At 53.8% G+C, this 11,382-nt stretch overlaps 3 protein-coding genes across 3 annotated transcripts; all 3 read right to left on the bottom strand.

The window, feature by feature from the left end:
- Window positions 1–29: 29 nt before the first annotated feature.
- scw4 (putative cell wall glucanase (Scw4)) lies at window positions 30–1,175 on the bottom strand (the record flags this gene model as incomplete). Its single annotated transcript, XM_025632200.1, has 3 exons — window positions 30–247; window positions 341–508; window positions 593–1,175. Coding segments are annotated over 3 exons (856 nt in total), but the record flags the coding sequence as incomplete, so codon positions are not given.
- Window positions 1,176–2,102: 927 nt separating this feature from the next.
- lcbA (serine C-palmitoyltransferase subunit lcbA) lies at window positions 2,103–3,834 on the bottom strand (the record flags this gene model as incomplete). The annotated part of the gene is made up of 4 exons (XM_025631191.1): window positions 2,103–2,285; window positions 2,343–2,834; window positions 2,906–3,416; window positions 3,506–3,834. The coding sequence occupies 4 exons, from the start codon at window positions 3,832–3,834 to the stop codon at window positions 2,103–2,105; spliced, it is 1,515 nt and encodes a 504-aa protein (XP_025494366.1).
- Window positions 3,835–4,277: 443 nt separating this feature from the next.
- On the bottom strand, window positions 4,278–10,528 carry BO82DRAFT_304897 (1,3-beta-glucan synthase). Its single transcript, XM_025632201.1, has 2 exons — window positions 10,263–10,528; window positions 4,278–10,197 (listed from the first exon to the last, which is right to left on the bottom strand). The coding sequence occupies exons 1-2, from the start codon at window positions 10,403–10,405 to the stop codon at window positions 4,599–4,601; spliced, it is 5,742 nt and encodes a 1,913-aa protein (XP_025494367.1). The 5' UTR covers window positions 10,406–10,528; the 3' UTR covers window positions 4,278–4,598.
- Between the last annotated feature and the right edge of the window lie 854 nt (window positions 10,529–11,382).

Raw genomic sequence — 11,382 nt, forward strand, 5'->3', positions numbered from 1 at the left:
AACACCCAGAGGAAGCACCCAACCCTAACCACCAGGCAAGCACCCGAACCAGTATCATGAAACCCAGCATGATATCACCTTCCCCTTCCTTGCCTCGATTCCCCCATCCCCTCAGAATCAGTCTGAAGACAAACAGGGGGGTTTAATGCCCGAGAATGCCCCAGAACTTCTCCGCCCCAAAGGTATACCCATTATCCACCTTCCAGAGATCATCGAACGAGGAGAAGAGCACCAGCCCTACCTCATCCTGCTCCGCATTGCCATTGCCCGGCCCAGTGTTTGGGGAAGGATCGGCATCGGCATCGGCATCAGCACCAGCACCAGAAGAAGCACCAGGGACCGAGGAATCCCACGCAAAGGCCTCCCTCAAACTGCGCACCGCAGCGCGCTGATTCTCCAACGAGGGCACCGCCTTCCCATTCGCCTGGCCGGCATGCGGCCATCCGCTTTCCGTGATGACCACCTTTTTGTTGCGGTTCCCCTTGCTTCTCGCGTTAGCATCCCCCTTCTCCTTCTCCTCCTCGCCTTCAGAATCATCATCACCATCACCATCACCCCCAAACCCACCCATCATCTCCCGCAGCTTCCCCACCTGCTCCCGCACAAACCCCCCCGCCCCCTCCGCTTCGACGGCATCGTCAAAAAACGCATGGCAATTCGCCGCGCAGTAATCACTGACGGCACACAGCCCCGGGTTCGCCAGGTGCGCCGCCACCGTGTCCACGGCCACGACGGGGCCCTCGTACCCGGCGCCGCGGAGCGTCGCGCGCGCCGTCTGCACGGCGCCCACGATCTCGGCCGCCGTGTTCCGGCCGCTGTTGAGGAGCTCGTTGCCGACCGCGACGCTGTGGATACTGTCCCAGGACCCGCCGTTTTCCGTGGCCGCGGTGATGATCAGGGCGAGATCATCGGAGAAGTGGGTGAGGTCGACGAGGCCGGCGAAGACGCCGAGGTGGTATTGACGGGCGGCCGCAAGGACGAGGCGGGTCTGGTCGCAGTCGGTGCCGTAGATGCGGACGAAGGCGTACCCCGCTAGCTGGGACAGGTCGTGGGTGATTTGCGGGGCGGGTTTGCAGGTTCCTTCTGCGGTGTAGGGGGAGTAGGCGATGCCGTAGTTGTTGTCGGGGGTGGTTGACGAGGAGGAGGGAGGCGGGTTGGGCGCAGGAGCAGGATCAGGATCAGGGAGGGCCGAGTTGAGGCCGTGGACGACGGTGTTGCTGAGTTGGTTGGCGCTTTGGTCGAGCCAGGTTAGGGCTTCGGGGCCCAGATTTAGGGGGTTGGGGAGCCAGTTGTTGCTGCTGCTGCTGCTGGGTCGGGTGGGATGGGCCGGCACGGTGTTGCTGTTGAGCACCAGCAGCAACAATCCCAGCAGCCAGACTGGAGCACGAGACCTGCACTTCCACTGCATCCTGCACCTGTACCGGCAGCGTTGGTCCTCCGCCGCTGTCACTGGGGTGGCGGCCAGAAGATAAAAAGAAAAGAAGATGACTTGTAGATCAAGGCGGCCTTCTGAAACAGGGACCTCACCATCCAAGAATGAGCATTGCTCCGCTCCCTATGGAATGTACAGGATAACTCCTAGAGCGCCTCCTAGCTGAGCCCTTCACACTGACCGATCCCAGGAATGTCACAATGCTTCAACCCCCTGACACTCATTTTACAATCAACGCTCCCCCTGCCCGGTCCTGGATTGTCAAGCCACAATTGCGTACCCCTGGATCTCCCTATACTTGCATCATCTCTACCATGCCCGAATACCCCCGAGAGAAGAAGAAAAAGTGGTATTAAATAATATGGTCTCGGCTCTAACAATATCCACGGTACCAATGTAGCCAAAGAAGTCGGACAAACAAAGACGATCACCACGCAGTAAAAATGATGCGAGTCGACCGTCCATTAGGACATGTGCAGGATGCACCTGGGCATCTAGGTGCAATATGCTGTACAGGTACTGTGCTTTGACAGCGGGTTTATCAACAGGAACGAGAAAATGAGCCCGGGCGGAATATGATGATGAAAGGACAGGAGGGCGTATCATGGAGGCATTAAACGTCATGGCCAGGCCCCTACGACAGCCGAGCAACAGACAGAATCAACAGAAATTACTTCCGCTTGCTCAGCACTTTCGTGATCGCATGGCGGATTATTGTTCCCGCCTTCTCGATCTCTTTGCGCGTCAAGCCGATCGTCACACACACCTTAAGAGCGGGCGCCACAACCTGCTTCGGCTCGAAGTTGTCCTGGAGAGTCTTGAGGCGGCTGATAAGGACACCGTTGGCAAGACACTGGTAGCACCCAAAGTCAGCATCGTGGTCAGACGAAAAGACATAGACTACACCTACCTCATCAACGACATCCTGCAGCAAGAATTGTTGCTCGTCCTCAGAAAGCTTCTTCGCGTTGACCACCTCGGGCTTGAGAACCAGAATCATCATGGGATTCTCAGGGGCACTGGTGCAGTACACCCAATCGCTGCGAGGGTCCAGCTGCGCCCACATGGCCCTGGTGTGTTCCCGCAGCTGCGTCACCGTCTCGGGGCTGTTTTGCAGCATGTTGATCGTGGCACTGGCGGTGGTCGACAGCAAAGCCGGCAACGCGGCCGAGAACGTGTACGCCGCCGCGGAGATCCGCTGGTGGTGCACAATCTCCTCCGATCCCGCGCAGAAGCCTCCACCAGCAATCAACGGGCCGGCCAGCGATCCCACAATCATGTCGACTTCTGCCGCGTCAACGTTCTGATGCTCCGTCACACCACGACCGGTGCGTCCCAGAACACCAAACGACCAGGTCTCGTCGAGGATGAGGCGGAATTTGTACTTCAGTTTCAGCTCAATCTGCAGAAGAAAGCGTCATGTCAGTGAGCAAGAACCCCGGACAACCACGGCTCAGCCGAGAAAACACATACAACTTTAGGCAGGTCAACCATATCACCATACGACTCGAACAGACCCTCGGTGATGATGAACCGTCGGGTGAGAGGCTTTCGCGCCTGCTCCTTGGTCACCTTGGCCAGGACCCGTTCCAAATCCTCCATGTCATTGTGCTCGTACCACCGGACAATACTGCGCGAAATCTGGATACCCTTGCGGATCGCAAAGCTGACCCCCTTGTCGGCCACGATGATGTCCCCCCGCTTGGAGAAAGCCGGGATCACACTGGAGATGGTCGAGAAGGCCTGGGCGTAGATGATGCAGGATGCGGTGCCGAGGAACGAGGCGACGTCGGCCTCGGTCTTCATGTGCACGTCCTGGGTACCGTAGAAGCCTCGCGGACCACAGGGTCCGACCCCGTAGTTGCGGAGGGTCTGGATCGCCTTCTCCTTGAGAGACTCGTTCGTGTTGAAATTGTAGAAATTGTACGAGCCCAGGTTCATCACCGTCCGGCCGCTGGCGAGCTTGGATTTCGGGCCTACGGGGCTAGAGAGGGCCCGCGCGCGGTTCGCGTCAGCAGATGGGCCAGTGAACCAAACCCATTGAGGTCGGACAGTCGAGGACAGAGATCTTACCCGACGATGACAGTACGTTTGTCCACTTCCATGGCCTCCAGGGGAGTCGGCTTTCCGACCAGCGGCTCCGGAGTCCATTCGTCGACCAAATCATCAATCTCATCTTCCGAGAGTTGGACCACACCGGGCTTGGTCGAATACTTCGGCGCAAGAAGGTAGCGAACGGCGAACAGGAACAAGAAAAGCTCCACGGCCGAGCGGATTGGGTCGTTCTGGTAGCTGGACTTCACATAGCGGAGAAAGATCGCAGAGCCGGGGACCCGGTGGAACAAGGCAGCGAGCTCATGGAGATACTCCGTGAGAAGCCGCTGTGTCTCCTGGATATCCATGGTCTCGAGATTGGCGAGGCGCTCGTGGCGCTGAACGAAGACGCTGTCGGTGGGGAAATCCCAGAAACTGAAAGAAAGGCGACAACAGCAATCTACAGTTGAACTGATAGCATTCGAATCAATAGTGTGAGATCTGTAAAGGAGGAGCTTTTGTGAAAGTCGAATCAACGCGGCACTTCCCAACTTCCGGGCAACGCAGGCCGCCTGCACGTGACTTCGTCTGCTCCTTGCAGGCAGCCATCTGTATTTAACAGTCATGTGACATTGTTTCTGGACTCTCACTAAATCCAGACTCCATGCAATGCAACTTGGAAGCCCCCAGCTCAAAGGACCAGTGAAATCAGCAACTTTGACACATATTCTACAAGATACACATTTTACCCGATTCCTTGCCAGCTGGCATCTACGACTCACGAGATTTGCGTGACCTACGAGAAAAAGTTCCAAGAATACCAAAGATTAAATGAATGCTGGACAACAAAATGAAACTGGAAAGTCTAATGAACATACATAAAGGACTGGGAAACACCTCGAGAATACAGAATTCAATTGACAGATATTGGATCCATTAATGTTGACGACAGAAAGGAGCATGGGCGAAGAGTGTCATTCAAGAAGCAATGAGAGTAAAACAAAGGCAAATGTATGCGACTCGGCAGCGTCCTCAAGGCGCTGAATACTTTATACAGCTCGTTTCCATGTTCCATTTTCGCAAAAAATGAGAGAAGGTAGAGAAGAAGATAAGGTGAAAATCAACGTGCCAACTAGCTGGACGTGGCGGTGGCAGCCGGGTTGGTAGGAGTCCAGCCGGAGAACCCGATGGGGAGACCTTTACCAGTGTAACTGGCAATCGTGTCGTTGTTGTCCTTGTCGAGGGGCTGCATGATGTTCATGGGGAGACTCGAACCCAGGTTGATGTTCTGGTTGCGAGCCACGAGAGGGGCGATAATAAGGATAAGGAAGATAACCAGCATCGTGAAGTACAAGATGGCGAAACGAACGACTCTCCGCTTGCGAAGCTTGGACTGCTTCAGGGAATAGATGGGAGGACGGATCTGCCGACTCGGGCGCAGCCAGAAGAGAATGACCGAGTGGAACTTGTCAACGTAAGGCATGCAAAGAGCAGGCAACATGACAAACAGGAGAATGTGACCCAAGACAAAGTCGGCGGAGAAGTAACCCAATTCCGTGATCTTACACAGGAACTCACGACCAGGCTGGGAAAGAGTGTGCCAGCCCATGCTGTACCACTTACCCGTCCACCAGGCGATGTTGGACTGGTCATTCTTAAATTCTCTGGTGAGAGCGAGGGAGATGATGAGCTTGTAGATGAACCGTTGGATAGCAGCCATGGCAATCATGCCCATCACACATCTGGGCCAAGACCAAGACTCGAGGAAGAACATGACCTCAAAGATAGCCAGAAGGACAATCACGGCGATGGCGTGAGCAATGGCAGCCAAGACAGCACCGAACTTCTTGCAGCACATGCTGAAGATGGGACCCATACAACAAGCCATACCGAAGAACATACCCGCAACACCGGCGTTGATGGCAATTGGACCGAAGGCAACGATGGCGATACGAACAATGGCGTTGGAAGCATGCTTGTTGTCGTTCGAGATACCGGTTCTCGAGTTAATGTACAGGTATGGCACAAGGGTGACACCAACGACCACCAGAGGGGCGATGATTTCACTGAAAAAGATGTTCGAGATGCGAGCTCTTGGGACATCACCAGATCCCTTCTCCGAAGGAACACCCAGAAGCTTGCGCTTGTAACCAGTGATGCGGGTACGAGACAAGCGACAGAAGGCGATCCAGGAAGAAGCGTGCGAGCGAGAGTTACCACGAGACAACCAGCGGATGTAATCGCGGTAGTCGATGAAGAAATCATGCCAAGCGAACTGGTGAGGGTTGAACAAGAAGGGAGCGATGACCAGGGCCAACAGTGAAACCCAGAACCAGATCAGAGCGGCAGTCCAGACTGTGGAGGTCGCGAACAGCAGCATCAGCAGCTGACGAGAACCAGCGTAGATCGAGGGGCCAGCAAAACGCGAGTAGAGAACACCGAAGGGAATACGAGCCGTTGCGAAACCACGGCCAGTACCGATATAACGAGCACCACCGAAAGACAAGTTCTGGTGGACAGCATTGGCATAGATCTGACAGACAAACACCTCGAACATGAAAGAGAAGGAGCCAAAGTGCTTCGCAAGACGAGTCGCCATGCGCCACACACCTCTCTCGGTCAATTCTTGGACAGCCAGGGGAACGAAGGAGATGAAGAAGACGATGAAGATAGAAATAACACAGCGGTTGACCCAGTTGACGATAGGCGTCAAGTCAGCGCAGTACGTGGGTCGGAGAGGATCGGTGATCGGCAGGTCGGAGTTGAACTTGCAGGTAATGGTCTCATGTCTCAAGGCACCGAGGTTGACAAGAACGATCATGAACATCTGCACAGACAGCATAATGAACATGTTGTTGATGTGGAAACCAGGGTGAGCATAGTAGAAAGACAAGAAACGATCAAGAGGCAGCTGAGTTCCGAGGTAGTAGTATTCTCTGGACAGCATCTGCTCACCCATACCAGTACCAATCTTGGTTGTGAAGTTCAGAATGGAGCCGAAACCAAGATCACGACCCTTACCGCACTGGAAGTACTCGCAATGCTTGATGCGTCCACCACGGAGCAGAACCGTCATACCAGCGTAAATATCCTCGTTCAGGTGCAGACCTTTCTGAGCCTTGGAGATACCGCCACGAGTCGTCATGAAAATACCGTTCAGGAAATCAGGGTGACCGTAGTGCAGCTTTCCGCCGATCTGGGCAAGAGTACGTGCGAACAAAGTACCGAACGTTTGTTCCTTACTAGCAGCAACGTCACCAAGCACACCGACGCTCTCAGAGAAAATGTATTCACGGGCTCCGAGAATGGCAACGGGGGTCGTGTTAGCAGAGGGAACACCAGGGGTGTAGGGAGAAACGTTGTCAGTGGTCAGCTCCTCGAATTCAGCCAGGACACTGCGGATCTTCAAGCACTCCTCCAGGTAGTTGTCCTGGTTAGCGTCAATGACCTGAATGTATTCACCGCGGTAGAAGATGATAGAGTGGTTCTGATTGTCTGACTTTCCGTCACCAAGAATAGGGTTACCAGAAAGTTGGATTCTGAACTTGGGCTTGCGCATTCCATTGTCGAGAAGCTCGCAGTGTCCGTCAATCAGAGCAGAGTACAGGCGGGGCTCCTCGCCCTCTTCGGTCGGAGGCTCCTCATCAAGGTAAGCGATCTGGAGGTCAGGGTAGGCACGGAGAAGGAACTCGGTGTTTTCGCGCTCTTCCTTGTTGAACTTCGCATAACGTTGCATGGAAACACAGATCTTGAACTTGCGACGGGCCATCCGCTCAAGCTCACGCTCAAGCTTCTCGGAGTTGCCACCGAACATCTGAACCACTTCGGGGTTCTCAACACGGTACAGGAGCTTGATAGCCCGGCTGAAGTTCATGAAACCGGAGATTGTTCTGTACAGCGTCTGTGAACGCAGGGAAGACCAGATACGCGTGCGGAGAGTGTACTCGGGAGCGGCGGACTTGAAACCGATACAGTAGAAGGGCAAGTCATCGATCTTGCTCTTCTGAGCATCCTTTTCACTCTTCTCCTGATCACCGTTGAACTGCGAAGTCTCGTCGGCCAAGATCTTGGTATCCTTGACAAAGCAATCCCACTCATGAGGGTGAAGTTGCTTGAGGTATTCCAGCAGTGTGACACGGGAGTAAGGCTCATCTTCACGAATAATCTCACGAAGGGACAGCAGGATCTTTTCACCATAGTGAGGAATGAGGACGGTGAAAGTGGGCATGTTGTCAACCGGGAGAGGCTCGGGCATAGGGGTGGACAGAGACTGGGCGAAGAAGGAAATACGACGCTCGGCCTCGCTACCAGCGGGGAAGAATTCGGTCTTGAAAGACTGATCTTCCTGGGAGACGAAGAAAGTAGGAGCGCGGAGAGTCCGCTTGCCCTCGACCTCGGAAGGAACCTGGTGGTAGAGCAACTTCTGGACATGGTCGATGGCCAACAGGTGCTCTCGGTACATGGAAATAATGATGGCGTTCCACACCTGTGAGATGAGAACCTTGGGCTTGTACTTGATTTCCATGTCGGTCGTGGCCAGCACCTTGGAATAGATACGCTTGGGGAGGCGGGAGAACACGTTTCTCCAGGGCGACCAGATCGAGACACCCAGGTAGAACGACCTGGCGACGGAGAAGATCGTGTTACAGATAACGTACCACAGGTAACTGTCCAGGAAGAAGAGCGTCAAATCCATACAGAACATCAGACCCAGGAGAATCTGGGGCTGACGGTGGCAGAGAACATTAGGGATGTAAGTGACACCAGCACACTGGTGAATGCGCATGGGAGACAATATACGGATAGGATCCTTCAGTGACAAGGTCAGGAAGAAGTAGGACTCAACCAGCTTGGCACCGAAAACACAGATCCAGAGACCGTACGACATCCACATGTCATTGCCGCTGAGGCGAGGAAAGCTGGCAGTGAACGTCTGACTCGCAACATATTGGCGTCCGTGTTTCTTCAAGTAACTGCCAAAGAGACCGCCAAGAGGCATGACAGAGAAGAAGAAGAAAGTTGCCAAAGCGATGAAGAAGTGGACAATACCAATGACGAGGGCAATTGTCTCACCAATGGTCTTCTTGAATCCGAAGACAACGACACCAGGAGCCAGGTTAACGATGAAAACAGCCAAGAGGAAAAACAACCGCTTAGTGAGATGCTGCGCGCCAGCCCATCGGCGAGGGACATACAGCCATTCACAAATAGTAGCCATGATCTGAATGAAGGAAACCAGAGCACCTCCGAAACCAACAGCAGACCAGTAATAAGAGCCTGGCGGTTTGTTGTTCAGCTGTTGTTGGTAGTTGCTGGTGTAAAGCGTCGGGGCGTTATAAGCACTGAAGAACCAGAAAGCACCAAGATGGATGACCCAGATACGATTGAAGTTGGTAATCAGATGGAACCAGGAACGTGTTTCACGGTAGGTCTTGAAGAAGGCCTTCTTCCAATTCACGTCCTTCAGCTTTGTCCATCTCTCTGCGGGCGGGACATCCACCAGCCGGGTCTTATCCTCGAACGAAATGCGCTCGATACCCTCGGGGTACCAGAAGAGCTGGTTCATATCATCATAACCAATGATCTTGTCGTGATCACGCTCACGACGAACATACTTGCCATCAGAGATTTCGTAACCTTGATCACGGCAGAACTGGTACAAAGGGGTGATGATCTCATTCAAGTAAGTGAGCTCTTCCACGGGCTCAACCCGGTTCTGACACTCGGGAGAGCTGTAGTAGTCATCTGCACACTTGAAGATGAAGCAGAGACATTCGGGCAAGTAGCGGACTTGGTTGGCCTCACCCCAGCACAGCAGGTAAAGGGCAAGCTGGCGCACTCTGTCATGCTGAGACATGCGGTTCATCCGGGTCTTCCACCGATATTCGGCAGCTTCCAGACTGTTGTCTCCCTCCAGAGCCTCGAGGTTCTCTTCAACATTCTCGGGATTCTGTTGGGCAGCCTTCTTGGCCGCGGCGCGAGCTTTCCTCGTCTTACGGTCGGCCTTTCCAAGATTCATGTTCGCGAAACCAACAGCGTCATCCAGATCCAAATGAGCAGCAAAGTACCACCGGCGGTAGTTCGCGTTGTCACCACCGATGTAGTCGGCGTGGAGCGACAAGAGTGCTTGGTTAGGAGTCATACGGGAGGCTCTGGAATCCAGTTGTGTCATCAAGTGGTCATACATGTTACGCATGCTGTCCCGCTGGAAACCGAACTTGTTGACCAGGTCGATGAAGATATCCTCGATTTCCTCCTTGGAAACAGGGACTTGACCGTCCGAGGCCCAAGCGGGGAAGGGCTCCCGCGAGCGCTGGCCAGCGGGTAGAGCACCACCGTAATCCATACCGTACACGGGGGTAGAGGCGCCGGAAGATCGGTTGGCACCATAGGAGACCTGGGAGGACGGTGGCCGGTAACCGCCGCCATATCCACCACGACCACCATACTGGCTGTCGGCGTAACTGTTGTAACGCTCATCGCCGCGGCCGTAGTAATCCATGTCGGCCGCTCGAGCAGTCTCTGATCTCATGGTGAAGTCGCTGAAGGTTTCCGAATCCTCTTCGGAGTCGCCGCGGCGTCTGCCCCTGCTCCCATTATTTCCTTGGTCATAGTACTGGTCACCGTAGTACTCGTCTTGGTGGCCACCATCATAGTAACCGCCTTCTTGTTGATACCCTTGACCACCGCCTCCTCCTCCTGCTCCTCCTCCTTCGGCATTATAATAATTGCTGTTGAACACAAGTTAGTCCAGGCCCTCGACTGACGGGGTGCAGAGGGAACCCAGGACACATACCCTCTATCATAGTAACTATCACCATAATTTTCATGATCATAATAAGCCTGGCCGTGCTCGTCTTGGTAGTACGAGTCACCATGCTCTTGCTGGTGGCCGTAGCCCTCCTCGTAGTGGCCTCCTCCTGCGGGATAACCGGACATTTTGACGTGCCACAATCACTAACTCTTCGAAGAGGTTCTATAAAGAGTGCGAGTGGTGAGTATTTTGCGGTCGTCCCCAGCAAGGAGCCTCCCGTGACCGGGATGGTCAGGACTTACATGAACAATGACCCATTAAAGATTAAACTGAAAGTATTCCCGATGGCTGGAGCATATAACAGGCAGTCGAATTTCCGGCAGGAACCGTTTTCGCTAAAGATCGAAAAGGATGAAACACGTCGAGTACACCAAAACCGAGAGCGCTTTTTGTCCTCTGGAGGCACCAGTCCCCGACAGTTGAACGGTGTTGAAAGTGATCCAAACTCAAACCGAAAACGATTGATTCTTCTGGTGACCGACTCGTAAGGCGAAGTCGGGATGTCGTTGATAAAAGTCCGTTTGTTAAACGAGTGGAAGGGGTCAAGCCAAATGGTCGAAAGTGAACTAAAGGGGGGGGGCGCGAGCGAAAGGTGTCAATGGATGACTGTTGTAGGTCGAGCCTATCTCAGTCGAGTAACACCTCCCTCTTCTTTCCTCAAAACGAAAGAATCAGAAAGAAGGAAGGGAGCCAAGTCGCGTTTTCCTGGGAGGAAAAGTGGTTGGATGACTTGGGGGTAGGTGTTTTGGGGGGGGTGTGGGTGGGAGTGGATGATAAGAACAAAAGAGTGGACTGAACAAGACAGGGAACCGAAAAGAAAAAAAGGAAGAGGTTAGGGAAGAAGCAAGCAAGAGAGAGTGAGAGTGAGAGAGAGGGAACGAAAGAAGGAAAGGACCCAGAAAGAAGGACGCTTAGAGGAGGCTTGAGTTGGACGGGTAGTGGTGAAAAAGGGAATTGATTGACCGACAAGCAGGGAAGATAGCACTGGCGCTACTGACTGGGCCAGTCTTTTCACTGTCTTTCTCGAGCTAATACAGAATACAGTCCTTTCTCGAGTCCTCTGGGCTTTTTTTTTTTTCCTCCCTGGGATTGGATTTGGGGG

The sequence above is a fragment of the Aspergillus uvarum genome (genome assembly GCF_003184745.1).
Source record: "Aspergillus uvarum CBS 121591 unplaced genomic scaffold BO82scaffold_12, whole genome shotgun sequence".
Lineage (NCBI taxonomy): Eukaryota > Fungi > Ascomycota > Eurotiomycetes > Eurotiales > Aspergillaceae > Aspergillus > Aspergillus uvarum.

What these genes read in the sequence shown, in the direction of transcription:
- BO82DRAFT_304897 (XM_025632201.1), bottom strand. Translation starts at nt 10,405, where the DNA reads ATGTCCGGTTATCCCGCAGGAGGAGGCCACTACGAGGAGGGCTACGGC. An exon ending in GATAGTTACTATGATAGAGG is followed by an intron (nt 10,198 to 10,262) that starts GTATGTGTCCTG and finishes TGTGTTCAACAG; the next exon opens with CAATTATTATAATGCCGAAG.